This window comes from Mesoplodon mirus (genome assembly GCF_964341445.2).
Source record: "Mesoplodon mirus genome assembly, chromosome: 2".
Classification (NCBI taxonomy): Eukaryota; Metazoa; Chordata; class Mammalia; order Artiodactyla; family Ziphiidae; genus Mesoplodon; species Mesoplodon mirus.
Genome location: NC_138977.1, coordinates 57,609,774 through 57,625,223, shown reverse-complemented (window position 1 = coordinate 57,625,223; position 15,450 = coordinate 57,609,774). Strand labels below are relative to the sequence as shown.

General features: G+C 46.9%; 1 protein-coding gene across 1 annotated transcript in view; it reads right to left on the bottom strand.

The window, feature by feature from the left end:
* Positions 1-15,450, bottom strand: part of HK1 (hexokinase 1) — a 70,365-nt gene that overhangs the window by 26,249 nt on the left and 28,666 nt on the right. The window contains exons 3-7 of the mRNA XM_082645203.1: positions 12,500-12,648; positions 6,884-7,003; positions 4,792-4,887; positions 3,880-3,979; positions 3,583-3,766 (exon numbers count right to left, since the gene is read on the bottom strand). Coding sequence (XP_082501329.1) covers positions 3,583-3,766; positions 3,880-3,979; positions 4,792-4,887; positions 6,884-7,003; positions 12,500-12,648 — 649 coding nt within the window. The remainder of the gene's footprint in view (positions 1-3,582; positions 3,767-3,879; positions 3,980-4,791; positions 4,888-6,883; positions 7,004-12,499; positions 12,649-15,450) is intronic.

The following is a 15,450-nucleotide window of genomic DNA, read 5'->3' as shown; positions in this document are numbered from 1 at the left end:
AACTGGAATCACTTTTAGGCTCCTGAAGACAGGCCTCAGCCCAGGCCAAATGAATCAGAATTGGAAGGGAAGGTCGGTAGGGTGGGAGGATGCCTGGGCAACAATATGCTTTTTAAAGGGCTCTATGTAATTCTTCTTTATTATTTTATTTTATTTTTATTTTTTTGGCCGCACCACGTGGCTTGTGGGATCTTAGTTCTGCGACCAGGGATTGAACCTGGGCCCTCAGCAGTGAAAGCACAGAATCCTAACCACGGGACCACCAGGGAATTCCCCTTTTTAAAAAAAAATTATTTTTTTAAATGTAATTCTAATGAAAAACATTCCTCTAGGGGACTTCCCTAGCGGTCCAGTGGTTAGGACTCCATGCTTCCACTGCAGGGGGGCATAGGTTCAATCCCTGGTCGGGGAACTAAGATCCTGCACGCCATGTGGCATGGCCAAAAAAAAAAAAGAAAGAAAAGAAAAACATTTCTCTAAAAGGTTAATAGAATGAAAGCTCCATGAAAACGCGTTGTATGTGTGTTTTGGTTTTTGTTCCTTTCAGTCTATTTCGTCACTTCCATATCCACAGTGCCTAGAGCAGAACCTTGAGGATAGTATGCCCTTGGTAAATATTTTTTTAATTAACGTCAAAGGCAGAGAAACAGATGTTGATATAGATTATTTGTTTGGGGGTTACCTTCCTATGTGAGCAGTGGTACCACTGATCAAGATGGCTTAGGATAAACTATTTATGTAGCAATAACTTGGTAATAGTTTGTCAATGCTTACCAGATACCAGGTATTGCTAAATGCTTTACATTCCTTATATTATTTGATCCCCAAACATCCATATGATAAAATTGTATTATTTCTATTCATTTTAAAGATAAATTTTAAAGATAAATGAATATTTCTATTCATTTTAAAGAGAATTCATTTTAAAGATAATATAATTATATCCATATGATATAATTGTATTATTTCTATTCATTTTAAAGATAAATGAACTGAGGCTTAAAGGGGCTAATTAATACATCAGATGCCAAAACTAAATGTATGATAGAAACAGAATCTGAACTTACAGAGACTTACATAGACTTAATTACATAGACCAGGACCTAAGATATACTTGGGTTACAAAATAAAGAAAGAAAATTATCATAAGAAGTAGAAATCCTAAATACATAAGGAAGCATGTACCATAAGTTTTTAAAATGTTATAAAATTAAAATAAAAAAATCTATTCCTGAAAAAAAAAAAAAGAAAGAAAAACATTCCTCTAGACCATCCTTGATGATTTTTGTTCATAAATGATGAGATGCCTCTTAGACATTCTGGAAGTTCACTATGAAAAACATGTACTTTCCAACAGGGCACAAAACCCCAAACTTAACCCAGATTAAACCTCAACAGAGAGCCCTGGGCCAGCTTTGCCCTATCCCCGTAGCCTAGTGCCTTAATTTCCCCATCAGTCAAATGAAGCAAACACCTTTCCCTTGTACAAGGAAAACAAAAGGGTTTTGAAGAACTTGGCATTGCACAGAAGACATAGGGAAGACCCCCAAAATCAGGCAGAAATCTAAGGGACCAGGTAAATTTACTTTGGCAAAACACTCTCTGGCCAATAGCCTAGTTCTAGGAATATATGATACAACTCAAGCATCTGTCATCTCTTTAGAACTGTTCCTACCAAGACCTGATCTATGGTAAGCAGGGAAGCATATTGCAGATGGACTTTACCCCACCCTTCTTACTCTTTTATCCATTTACCTGTTTAGCCAGCCACCCATTTCCCAGTCACTCAGCCACACCTCTCATCCACCATCCATCTTCCACGCCCCCATCCATCCATCCATCCATCCCCTATTCATCCACCATTCCAAGAATGTTTATTGCAAGACAACTGTGAGCCCAGTTCACAGTTCAGCCCTAGGATATGGTTCAGCCCTTTAGAGAAATTCAGAACTACGTCAAAACGGAGGGCAGAGAATCCAGGTTTCCACCCAAGCCAGGTAGGATCCCTACACTGCGCCTAAGGAAACAGACAAGGGCCTGGGCCATATCTGCTCAGTTATCACAGGTAACTGCTCTACCTGCTCTGCTAAGAAGGGTGACTTCTGATTAAGTGATTGATAGTAACTACAGGTACGTAATTTCTTATCTGAAACCCCTGGGGTCATATGTGCTTGGGAACGTGGACATTTGAGGATTTTAGAGATGTAATATGTTACATATGCCCCACAGTACAGAATAACCCCAGAGGGGCCTGAGGCAGTAGGTATAATCAAGCACAGATCTCCACTGACATGTATAAACAGGCACAGTAAATCGTTTCATGTCAGCTGGGGGCAGGTTTTAGAATTGGGGGTTAGGTCAATAGACCGAGGGGAAAAAACCTTTGGCTATCAGAGCTGGGGGCTCTTTATTACCAAGCTAGTTGGTGCTTCGGCATGCAAAGCAGATATTCAACGCTGGGCCTAAGAACTCAGGATTCTCTCAGTGAGAGACCTCATTTATTCACTACCACAACTCCCAGTGGAGGGGGGCTGGCCATTTATGCAATTCCATTAACTCTGGTGGAAAGTCCAATCGCCAGCCTGGGTAACAGGTAAAATAGGCTTCCAAATGACGAATCAACTCCCTGACAGTGTCTCTCTAACATAGGATAAGGGCTGTTAAGCCAACAGGGTCAATGAACATCTCCCAGAGGGCTGACGGCATCCAACTCCAGGATAAGGCTGCTGGGAGGTCGATCAAAGAGAGCTGGCCGCACGCTAGCATCACAGAGAAATATGAGCGTGCACTTCAGGAAACAAGCAGCTCAAAGGAAGCAATGCCCACACCAGCCTGAATAATATCTCTCATACTTCTGTAGCCAGAGTTCCCCAAGGCCAAAACCCACTTGCCCAAGAAGTCTGATGTGATGCTCTTTATCAGCTCTGACCCATCTGCCTATACACGACATGGAAGAAGAAGGTCTCACCAAGGTCTGCACGACTCACATGGCTCTCACCCACTCCTCTGCATGACAGGTATTTGCATGTGTGACTTCCCTCCCCAACTAGACCTTCAGTCCTAGAAGGGAAGGTGCTACTTTGTATCCCTGGAGCCTAGCACAGAGCTGGCACATCCTAAGTGTTCAAGAAATGTGTGCTGAATGAACGGATGGCCTCTCCCACCCTGAACAGCAACCCTAGTGAGGACAGCATATGGAAACGCTTTTAAACCTTAGCTTTGTGCTAATGACTCTGTGCTTTTAATTTTCAAAATGTTTTACAAGGACACAATCACAGTGTAATTAAACAAAGAGAAAATCATTTAAAATATGCTTTTTGATCCCTGGTCGGGGAACTAAGACCCCACAACCCGCCCCATGTGGCCAAAAAAAATTTAAAAAGTAAAAATAAAATAAAATACGCTCTTAAATCTGCAGACTTCACAGCTGTGTATCTCTCCAAAGTGAGAGATAACACACACTTGACGGGCTTTTCCTTTTCTGATCACCTGGCTTCCTGCCCCTCTCACCTCCCACCCCAAATCTTCCGTTAAGTGTCCCCTAAGTCCTCTATATGACTAGTTAGAAAGGGTGGGACTCACAGCTGCTTCCCGGGGTTGAGTGAGCCCCGGTCAATCTCCCGGTCGAACTCGGTGCGGATGTCCTCCAGGGCCCCGTCGTCCCCGAAGGCCCCCCACTCGGTGTTGATGCACATTCTCCCTTCGTCGCCTTCCACCAGGTCGATGTGCCTCAATTCCTCCATGTAGCACGCGTTGGTGCCCGTGCCTTGGAGAGAGAGACGAGATCAGAAGCTGTGACCTCACGAAGTCATGAGAGAGGAGGCGGTGCCTTCTGGAAACACCGGCTTCAGGAAGGGATGAGGACACGGTGGGCGTTACCAATGATGAGGCCGACTTCACAGTGCTGGTCATCGTAGCCACAGGTCATCATGGTTCCCACAGTGTCATTCACCACAGCCACAACGTTGGCGTCATAGTCCTTGGGGGAGAAAAGGGGGTGTCACCGTCCACACACACGTGGAGCAGAGATCACAAGCTTCAAGACAGCCTGGTGGGAGGGCTCCTATTCACAGCCGCCACTGCCCCCGTGGGCGGTGCTGCTTTCATTACTGCTGGCACTCAAATTCACTGGATTGGAGCGTGCCCTTCATTATCTGGCTTAAGATTCTTTTCAGAATGGATTTTACTCACAGAGCCACAGCCCTGTGCAAACCACCCCACTGCATCCATATGCCTTCTGCACTTGATGCAACGCCCGCAGGCTGCACTCGACCATGACAGCTCCCTGCACAGCTGCCCTCCTGTTGGAAGGAGGCCATCCCCTGCCCAAGGGCTTGGCTCTTTGGGGCAGCACCTCGGACAGCTCTGCTTTGAACCAGCCCCGACCTTCCAGACCGTGAACTCTCACCACTCACCTGCCTGGGTCTTCAAGGACTGCCCTCCCCCCAACCATGTAATGGGTCAGGCCATGTACTACTGTCCCCTGAAAAAGCCTTGGTCACACAGCCTTCTCCCCACACTCCCCCACCTCCAGGTAGTCAAGGCAAGTGGCCAGTGAGAGGTTACCCCGCGCTTTTTTTTTTTTTTTTTTTTTTTGCGGTACGCGGGCCTCTCACTGTTGTGGCCTCTCCCGTTGCGGAGCACAGGCTCCGGACGCGCAGGCTCAGCGGCCATGGCTCACAGGCCCAGCCGCTCCGCGGCATGTGGGATCCTCCCGGACCAGGGCATGAACCCGTGTCCTCTGCATCGGCAGGCGGACTCCCAACCACTGCGCCACCAGGGAAGCCCTACCCCGCGCTTTTTGATGGCTTTCTCAAGCAGCTTCACCACATCCGTTCCCTCCACTCCACTCGCTTTAAATCTCTTTGTCCAGGTGATCAGGATGGCCTGCAAAGGAGAGCAGATGGGGTTGGAAGAGGGCTGGGAGGCCTCCAGAACCCCCAGGTCCCTGGGGGGTCTGCTGAAGGACAGTGACAGAAGCGGAGGCCCAGAGGGGAAAAGAGGTGCACTTCAGATCACACTGGGTAACAGAGCCAGACTCTGTCCTATCTCCTGTTTATCCATCCACACAATGGATTTCTCTGGGGGCTGCCATGGGGAAAAAACCTGCAGCTCATGCTCAAATATAGCCAGTGGTTGGCCAGTGCCGTGGTGTCACATGGCACACAAATCTAACTGATGTCAACGGCACAGCCAGACTTCGTTTAAAAAGAGAACAAGAGAAATGCCATTATTACCTGATCACCTTTCTGCACTTTCAAACCCGACCTTGGTTTCCACAGCCCCAAGGAAATTTTGTCAGAGCCAAATTGGGAAGAGAAACAATATGCTAAGATAATTTTTGGCTACTGAACTTCTAAGAGCCACGTCCTGAGACTAAAGGATAACACTGACCATGTATGATTCATGCCTCTTCCCCAAGTTTGGAACTTAACTGTCATTTGTAAGCGGTGACACTGCAATTTATACAATATGATCCATCTCTGTGTGTATGTTACTGGAGAAACATTAAGGACAGACATCCAATGGTTATTCACTTGGGAATGTAGAAGGGTAGCAATTTTTACTTTTTGCTTTACACCTTTATATTATTTCAAAAGTTTTACATATTGCATCTGTATTTTTTTTTTAATCAAGGATACTAGAAAAGAAAAATAATTGCTCTACTTGACTTTTTCTCCGAATGGAGGAAGTCACTATAAATGTGGCAGGGTTGGGAGGGGCTGCTGTTCAGGCCCTGTAGCCTCTGGGGTGACACAGCGATGGGGAGCTTGTCCACACTGGGCTGCCCTGCGCTCTGAAAGCCACAGAGCCTGCAGGATGCACCGGGGAGGGCGAGCAGCAGCCTGCAGCCAAGCCAGGCATTCCAAAAGCCGCTGGATACTCTGTTTTCTTCCCTTCAACTCTCAGGCCCCCAAAAGCCTCAGAGAACATGGTATTGTGGAAAGAACGTGGGTTGGAAATCAGGAGATTGATCCTATTCCCACCACTTCTGCCCATTTCCTTGTGGGCAGTTTCCCCAACTCTTCTGAGGCCCACTTTGCTCTTCTGTGGAAAAAGGCAGCTGGTCTAGATTTGGACAACTTTGAAGGTCCCGGGTAGCCTTGAGGAGTGGGCACAGGCCTCCAGATGGGTAATTAGAGCCTGTGATCCACTGGCCTCCTGGCAGTCAGCATGCCCAGTTTAGGAAGCTCTCTCAGGATGGAAATCAAGGCTGGCAGGTGGGGGGCACACTTTTGGCTCCTTCTCTGCCAGGCACATCTGCCCTGCCCTGTGGGGCTCTTGTGCCCCTGAGGACGTTCCCTCTCCACTTCTGGAATGCCTCCTTCCCTGAAAGACTGCATCTCTGGGGGGCAGGCCACGTCTGCGTGCAGCTCTTTCCCAGGGCCTAGCCCAGCCCACACAGGGATGGCACTCAGGCCACAGCCACTGATGAACACGCATACAGCCAGCACTGTCACTTCCCAGGCCATCTCCCACCTCTCCTTGTGGGAGGAGGGGTGCCTCACCCTGTCTGCCCAGGGAGTGTGGCTATCAAGCCTCAGTTCTCAAAAGCAAGGGAAACTCGTACCAACAACAGGCCTTGTGAAAGGTCACTAAACCTACTTTGTTTTCCTTCACTTGCTTGAGTTTAAGAAATGTTCCTCTCTACCTAATGGCCACAAATACCATGATTCGTCTCCAAAAATACATATATAATTAAAGCAATTAAAAAATAAACATGATTATCATAACCTTACATTAATTTCTACAAATATTTCTAAAAAATACAAGATACACAAGCCATCCTGTAAGCAAAAGGGAAAAGTAGTCAAGGGAAAGGGTTCATTAGCATTTCCCCTATGGGGCTTCTGTGGAGCATTATAATCCCAGAATGTCTTACCTCATCTATTTTGGATTGCCGACAAGGGAAAGAAAATGTGAATCCGACAGGTAATTTCTTGTCCTTGATTTTTTTTTTCTCCATGAAGTCTCCCAGGCACTCAGCGACATGATCAAAAAGCTGGAGGAAGCACAAGAGAGCAGTCAGGAGGGAGGAAGGGGACTTAGCATTTCAGGAAAAATGTGAACAATTCTCTGCCCCACACAGAAAGGAGCACAGCTACCCCAGCTGCCCATACCCAAGGCACCCAGTGGCCCTGCATGAAAAGCCACACTGGGGACTTCCACTGCAGGGGGCGCAGGTTCAATCCCTACTGGGGGAACTAAGATCCTGCATGCCTCACAACACGGCCAAACTAAAAAGAAAAGCCATGCTGTGTGTGACTGGCAAAGAAAAGTCCCTTGAAAAGAGCCTGCTTCATGGGCCACCACGGCTTAGGAAGCCTTTTAAAGGCTTCACACAGAACTGGCCTCTCGGTGGTCACTAAGGTGTATTATCTGGGTACTGAGGAAATGTAAAATTAAGAGAAAATCAGCTCATCCTCCATAACACACAGGCCATGCATCACCAGCAGCCACCCAGGTGGAGTGGCCATTTGGCCCCTTCTCTGTATCTCTATCTTCATCTCTCTCTCCCTCACTCTTGTCAATTCCAGAAGCTCCGCGGAATACATATATATTCCTAGCCTCTAGCCCACTCGCGTGATTTCAGAATCTTCTGGTTAACAAATTTTTACTTTTTCCTCAAGTATAATATGCATGCAAAAAGGTGCAGACATCCTAAGTATAGGGTACACTGGATTCTCACAAGCTGCACCCACCTGTGTCACCAGCGCCCAGATGGAGAGACACAATGTTATCAGCACCCAGACACCCACCTCGTGTAGCCACTGCTGCTGGCACCCAACCCAAGGGCAATCGGCAGGCACTCTGACTTCCACCACCCTCGATTAGTTTTGCCTGGTTGTCTACTACGTATAAATGGAACAACAGTGTGCACTCGTTGGTATCTGCCTTCTTTTCCTCTACACTATGTGTGTGTCATCCATGTTGTGTGTCTCTGTAGATTCTTGATTCTCACTGCTGCACAGTATTCTATGGCGTGACTATACCACAGTTTATTTAGTGGATTGCAATTTAAGTTTGCCAGCTCCACAACATGTGGCCGGGATATGTATACATATCTTAGACTCCACTAGAAAGAACCCAGAACACTGTTTCCCTAGCCTCTGCGAGAATACTGTCAATGACGGGATGCTCACCATCTTTAAGGCAACCTATTGGATCTCTCCAATACCTCCCCTCTTCTCTAAAATGTATCCAGAACTGAATATAATACTTTATATGTGTTCTGACCAAGAGGAAAGCTTAGTTGAACTAAGAACCTCCCTTTCCCTTCACTCTATACCTCTATTAATGTAACCAAAGCATATATATGCTCCTTCAGCAACCATGCCACAGTCCAGGTAACCTCTCTGGTTTTTTTCACATGGCTGTCGTCTAACACAGACCACTAGACCTCCCTTGTATATGGGATTGACACAGCTAATGGAGCTTCTTGAAGCCGAGAGAAGGCAGTGTAGGCAGAGCCAAACCACGTGGTCACAGGAAGCAACCCCAGCCCATGTTCCCAGACAAGGTCATCTGCCTGAAGGCTTTATTTGCAGAGTATCCTTTTTTTCCCCCCATATTAAACTTATAGTTTTATTCAGGCTCGATTTTAACAAAAGTGTCAGGGAGAGAGCCCACAGTAAAGAGTGAAGCCCACGGGGGTAGGTCCTTCCCAGATGCCTGAGGAGGGGGCAGGTCCCCTCCCCTCTCCTTCTCTTCCCTCCGCATCTAAAGGGATTTGGGGAGAAACACAGGGGAGGGGGCTGGTCCCCAGTCTGTGCGGGTATGTTTTGGATCAAGGTCTATGGAGGAATAAGGGACCAGCCCAGGGAGGAGCGGGGGAAGGGCACAAGGACCACCTGCCAGAATCCACAGCTTTCTGATTCCTGCCTGAATTCAAAAACAAAACAAAACTAGACCACAAGCAGCACCCACTCCCTCTCCCCGACCAGGGCTGTAGTTCGAGGAGAGAAGAGGAGGCCTCTTCACCGAGGCCACGGTTCACTCACTCCTGGCCAATCTGCCGGGGCTCCCTGACAGATTGAGGGGGCTGAGGAAACTAAAATAAAACGTCACATAAATTGTCTAGGAGGAGTCCAGCCAAGGGCCAGGTCAGAGCGCAGCCAGGCTGGGGGACGGGGGCCTCTGCAGGCTGGGGGATCACTGCCGCCCTCACAGCCACTGTGCAGGGTCTCCTTGAGAGACCTATCCCCATCTTTCCCCAGGTGTCCTTGACTCAGCTCTACAGTCTGACTTTCCTGCCAAGGTAAATGAAAAATTGTCAGTTTTGACTTGGGAGTCTCTATCCCTGAGTCACTATTACTCAGGTCATGGCTACAGCGGCGACTGACTAAGGAGACACATGACCACCTTCCCCGGAGAAGCCCAGCTAAACTTCCTGCGACCTACATTTCTGAGCGATATAAACCCATTACTAAGCCCGTCAGCTCGCCCCACGTCATCTGCATTCAGAAGCTCCAGGCTCCCAGGCCCTCAAGAGAGCCGGCTGGGCGGAAGGAAGGAAGGCAGGCTGCGGGCAGGAAGAGGCAGGGAGAGCTCAGCCTCAGTAGTGGATTCACAGGGCTGGGACGCTGGATGCAGCCCCCCGCCCCCATTCAAGCCAAACACACCCACCCCGTAGTGCTCTGCTAAGAAGGAAATGTCCCCAACCCAGGGGCGTTCCCCCAGGCTAACCCACGTCTGTGACCAGCCAGAAAGGGAAGTTACCCAGCCTCTCGGCACGCAAAATTTTAGTGTCTAAAAAACATTTTTTTTTCTTTCCTGACAACGTGTACATTTATTTAATTTAAATAAATTTAAATTATTTATTTAGTATTCAAAATTCCCAAAACTAAATAAGTGATGTTTTAAGAAGGCTGCATTTATGCTTCTGAAATTATTACAGTTTAAAACTGCACTGAAACTTTCGAGATACCTTGTGTGTCTGTGTGTGTGTGCTTGTGTAGAGAAAGAGAGAAAGAAGGATAAAGCAAATAGTTAATTGGGAAATCTGGATAAAGGGTATAAAAAGCTCTTTGTGCGTATCTTAAAGCTTTTCTATAAGTTTAAAATTATTTTGAATAAAAGGTTTAAAAATCTAGCAAAAATTCCTGTACATTACAGAAGACGAGATCACAACCCCAAGAATTCAGCACAATTCAGTCTGTAAGTATGAGTTGCTTCATGGGCAAAATGGGGCCCTTGGTTTATTAGAATATTCGATAGGTCGATAAGAGATCTCAGAAAAATGGACCACCAATACTTATTGCTAATCTCACACCAAACTTCTGGACAAGAGGTTACGGTTTCACCCCTATTTTTAAACTGCTAACCTCCCTCAATCACTTGGATCTCCCTCGTTACCCATAGCCCTCACATTTCCACACCATCAAACATTTTTAATAAAAATATAAATTAATTTATTAATTAATTAAAGACAAAACCCAGCCTATGAGTGTCCCATGTTGCTAACATCTGGAGCCAGACTGCCTGGGTTCAAATCCCAGCTCTATCACTTATGTGCTGTGTGACCCAAGGGGCTGGTTACTTAACATCTAAGCCTCAATTTTCTCATCTGTGAAATGGGAATAGTAATAATAATACCCACCCCATAGGGTTGTTGTGATGATTAAATGAGTTAATCCAAATAAAGTGCTTAGATCAGTGACATACATAACAAGCTCTATGTAAGTTTTTGCTATGACAATATAACATTATCGTTATCATCATCACCATCTTTTCTCTGCAGGAAGAAACAGCAGGAAACAAAGTGATCCCGGGGCTGGGAAGATGGGGACAGAGGCTGGGAGAGTCAAGGTCCCAGGGGCAGCAATAAGAAGAAAGTCACGGGACTTCCCTGGCGGCCAAGTCGTTAGGACTCCGTGCTTCCACTGCAGGGGCATGGGTTCGATCCCTGGTTGGGGAACTATGATCCCACGTACCCCAACGCAGCCAAAAAAAAAAAAAAAAAAAAAAAGAAGGAAGTCACTGTGGAAGTGACAGGAGGTGGGAGGCATCCCCTTAATTTATAAACCCTGCTCCTAAAAGGTTAGGCCAAAGCACACAGGAATGTCTGCAGCACAGGGTGTGAGTCTCAATGGTGAAGCAAGAGGCAGAGGTGGCTCGACCCAAAGACCATGGGGAACAGAGTGACAGGTCAGTACTTTTGGCAAATGGAGAGAGCAGGATGCCAACCAGAGGCTGCTGGCCACCTGCAAAAAGGAGCAACGCAGCAACCACTGGGCAGGACGAGGAGACCTACTTGCTGGCAGCCTTCATGCACACACTGGATGAATGAGCCAGTCTCTGAAGCCCAGTAATGGAGGGATAGGCAGGGGGACCTCCCGGCAGGTCCATCACATGAGTGATGCACTCTTTCAGCGGCTGACTGAAAAGTGGCCCAGCTGTCCTAGGGACAGTGTCCCCTTCAGTGCTCACTGTGACATGGTCTGAAAAGCTCTGAACCCAACCCACCAGCAGTAGGTTAAAGGCCGGGATTAGCCCTTTTCTCTCATAGAAGGAAAAGGCAGAGAGCTTGCATCAGGTCCCACCCACGTTAATTTAGGAACAAAGAGGAGCCAGGAGAAGGCTCTGGGTCTCATCTCAAAGTCCAGCCCAGAACCGATAAGTTTTCTGGAGAACTCAGTCATGAACCTTGCCGTGAACACACTCTCCCTAAAGCAAATATTTGGCAAGCTCTGAATAATACGTATCCTGACAACAGCCATGACTTGGGAGGCGAGCTTCAAATGGGAGCGGCCAGAACACCTGCAGGAGAGGGTGAGGAGTAGAACAGGACCCGGAAATGACTGAAAACCTGACCGGGGGCTGCCCACATCCTGATCACAGGGTCCTCAGTGAGCCTTCGGCCCATCACCCACCACGACCACATGGGGAAGCAGGGAGGGTGGACAGGCCCTTCTGAGCATGCCCACAGCCTCGACCAGCAAAGGAAGGCAGCGCTTCCGTTGGCAGGGGTTACGAGTGTGAGAGGAAGGGATGGTGACTTTCCAGGCAAGGCCCTGCCCTCGGTGCTTTCTGGGCCAAGGACTCATAGAAGACTATTAAATCAGGTAGCCAGGAGCCCTTTATAATAGCCCTGGGGGTATAAGCTCAGATGCCTGCTGCCCCACTAGGTGACAGTCATAACCTATGAGGCCTGGGCCTTTGGTGAACTGGGTGAGAACAATGGCTTGGAAGAAGGGTTTTCACCCAGGGGCTCTGCTACCCCTCGCTGGGGAACCAACCCCAGGATCCTTAGGGAATGGATGCATTTACCTGCTGGGCTTCCTCTTCGCACCCCTTACCTGAAAGTCCCAGCAGCCCCCTCCCATCCACCAGTTTACGCACATGGTGGGGTCTCTTCGGGCAGTCACACTCTTCCACCCAAGAGTCCTCCACTTGTGCCTATCATGGACTCCCAGTGCTTTGGGGTCTGGTTCCTGGAGGTACCCTGGGGCCTGATGCTTGGGCCACAGGGGCTGATCGGAAGGGAGCAGGGACCCACCTGGCTTCCACTGCCGTGCATGATGTTCTCCGGGGTGTCGTAAACCTCGGACTCCATATGAACAGTCTGTTTTTGCTCATGATTCACTTGCACCCGCAGAATTCGAAAGGAAGACCCGCCAAGATCCAGGGCAATGAAATCTCCCTTTTCTGTTTAGGGAGACAACAGTATCATATCAGATTCAAGGGCTCCGGGAAAGTCTCATGCTCTGCCCGCTTCTCAACAGGGTCCGGTCCCACCGCGCTGTGCTTTCGGCCAGAAGCAGGAGTCATTCAGACCCCATAGGACCACTGCCCCGCCTGGAAGAGTGGGCAAGAGAAACCCTCTCCCAGCCGGGCGTCCCTGGACAGACAGCTTCACAGTCCTGATCACTCCCGACTACAGGAGAATGGAAGTATGGACTTAAGTACCAAGCCCTACTCATCTTTCTCTAATATCTTACCCTTTTTCACAAATGGCTATGTTATCCATAAAGACAAAAACAGCATTTCAAGTCAGAGAAAACCCTACATCTGAGGTCCATTCCATGCCTTGGGTTCCTTCCCCATCAGCTCAGACACCAATTCCAGCTAGTCCAGAGCTCCATTGATTCCCCAGGGGATTTTTTTTTTAAATTGTGGTAAAATATACATCACATAAAATTTTCCACTGCAACCATTTCTAAGTGTACAGTTCACTGACACTAAATACATTCGCAATGTTGTACAACCATCACCGCCATTCCCAAAATTTCTCATCATCCTAAACAGAACCTCTATAACCATTAAGCATTAACTCCCCATTTCCCCTGTCCCTAGTCCCAGGCAACCATGATTCTACTTTCTATCTCTATGAATCTGCCTATTCTAGATATTTCATGTAAGCAGAATCACACAGTATTTGTCCTTTTGTGTCTGGCTTATTGCACCTTGCATAGTCTCAAAGATTCATCCATGTTATAGCCTGTGTCAGTAGTTCACTCCTTTTTGAGGCTGGATGATACTCCATTGTATGTGTATCCATTCATCTGTTGCTGGACAACTGTGTTGTTCCCACCTGGGGGATGTTTTTAACAGAAGTCCCTCTTGGTCAGATAGGAGTCAACTGGCTTGCTATGGTTATATTCCTCAAGACCAATGTGTGCAGTGATTGAGGTGGACCTCAGTGGGACAGAGAAAGATGACGGGACCATATGCCAAAACCACGATACGGCACCAATGGAGGAGGCCGTGATGGGCAAGATTCCAAACCATTAAGCCACTATCTAATATGCTTTGCCCTAGTTACGCTCACACATTCTCCCCCAAAATCAATTAAACTCTATTAATTTTACTTCTGAGGTTACATTCCCAGTGTCTCACTACCTTTTCATTGTCTTGATGGTGACTTCTGAAGCATAACAGGTTTTACGTCTGACGAAGTGCCACTTATCTACGTCTTTCTTCTGGTGTTAGTGCTTTTGGCGTTATATCTAAAAATCCATCGCCAAATCCAAGGTCACAAAGATTTGCACCTATGTTTCCTTCTAAGAGTTTTATAGTTTTAGGTCATACATTTAGGCATTTGATCCATTGTGAGTTAAGTTTTGTATACGATATGAGGTAGAGGTCCAACTTCATTCTTTTGCATGTGGATATCCACTGTCAAATTCCAGCACCATTTGTTGAAAAGTTTACTCTTTCCCTCATGGGCACCCTTGTCAAAAATCAAGTGGCTATAAATGTATGGGTATTTCTGGACTCCCCATTCTTTTTTCCCCAGTTTTATTGAGATGTAATTGACATAGTGAACTCTCAGTTTTGATCCACTGATCTGTATGTCTATCCTGATGGCAGTACCACACTGTCTTGACTACTACTGCTTAGAAAGTTTGAAACTGGGAAGTGAAAGTCCTCCAACTTTGTTCTTCTTTTTCAAGATTGTTTTGGCTATTCTGGGTCCCTTGAGCTCTTTCATTTTTTTCTTAAGTAGTGGTTGGCTTTTTTAAAAAAACAGCTTTTCTTTTATAAAGCTGACGCCATCTTTGTATTTGATTCTACCAAGCTTTAAGCTCCGACACACTGCTCTATCTCTGGAACTTAGAATGGTTGTTTGGCATACAGTAAGAACACAACAAATACTTGAACTAATGAGGGTGGTAAAGGAATCAATGAATGAACCAAAGTCTTCTCACACTGAATTTCTGTTCTTACCCTCTCAAGCCCCTTGAGGGAAGAACCACAACTCAGGATTCTTTACATCTGCCCTTGGCACCCAGGACAGCTCAATAAATGCTTGGTAGCTGCTTGATCACAAGGGTTGGTGGCCCATTCATTCATTCAAGGCAGCCTTGCTTGTTGTTCATAAAACAGGAAGCAGTTATACCGCTGGTTGGTTGGTTTTTTTTTTTAATAATAGCTTTATTGAGAAATAATTCACCTATCACATTTTAAAGTGTACATTTTGGTTTTAGTATATTTACAGAGTTGCGCAACCATCACCACTATCTAATTATAGAAATTTTCCGTCATCTCCGAAAGAAACTCCATACCCATTTGCAGTCACTCCCCATTTCTTTCCAAACCCCCTCATTCACCAACAACCACTAATCCATTGTCTGTCTCTAGAGATTTCCCTATTTTGGACATTTTATATCAATGGACTACAATATGTGGTCCCCTGTGGCTGGCTTCTTTCATCTACCATGATGTTTTCAAGGCTCACCTATGTTGTAGCATGTATCAGTACCTCATTCCTTTTAATGACTGAGTTTTATTCCACTGTATAGATATACCACATGATGCCAATGTTTTGGGGGGGTTTTTTTTGGCCACACCATGTGGCATGCAGAACCTTAGTTCCCCGACCAGGGATCAAACCCATGCCCCCTGCAGTGGAAATGTGGAGTCCTAACCACTGGACCGCCAGGGAATTCCCCACGATGACGTTGTTTTTAACTTGCTCCTATCGTGACTTCCCTGATGGCGCAGTGG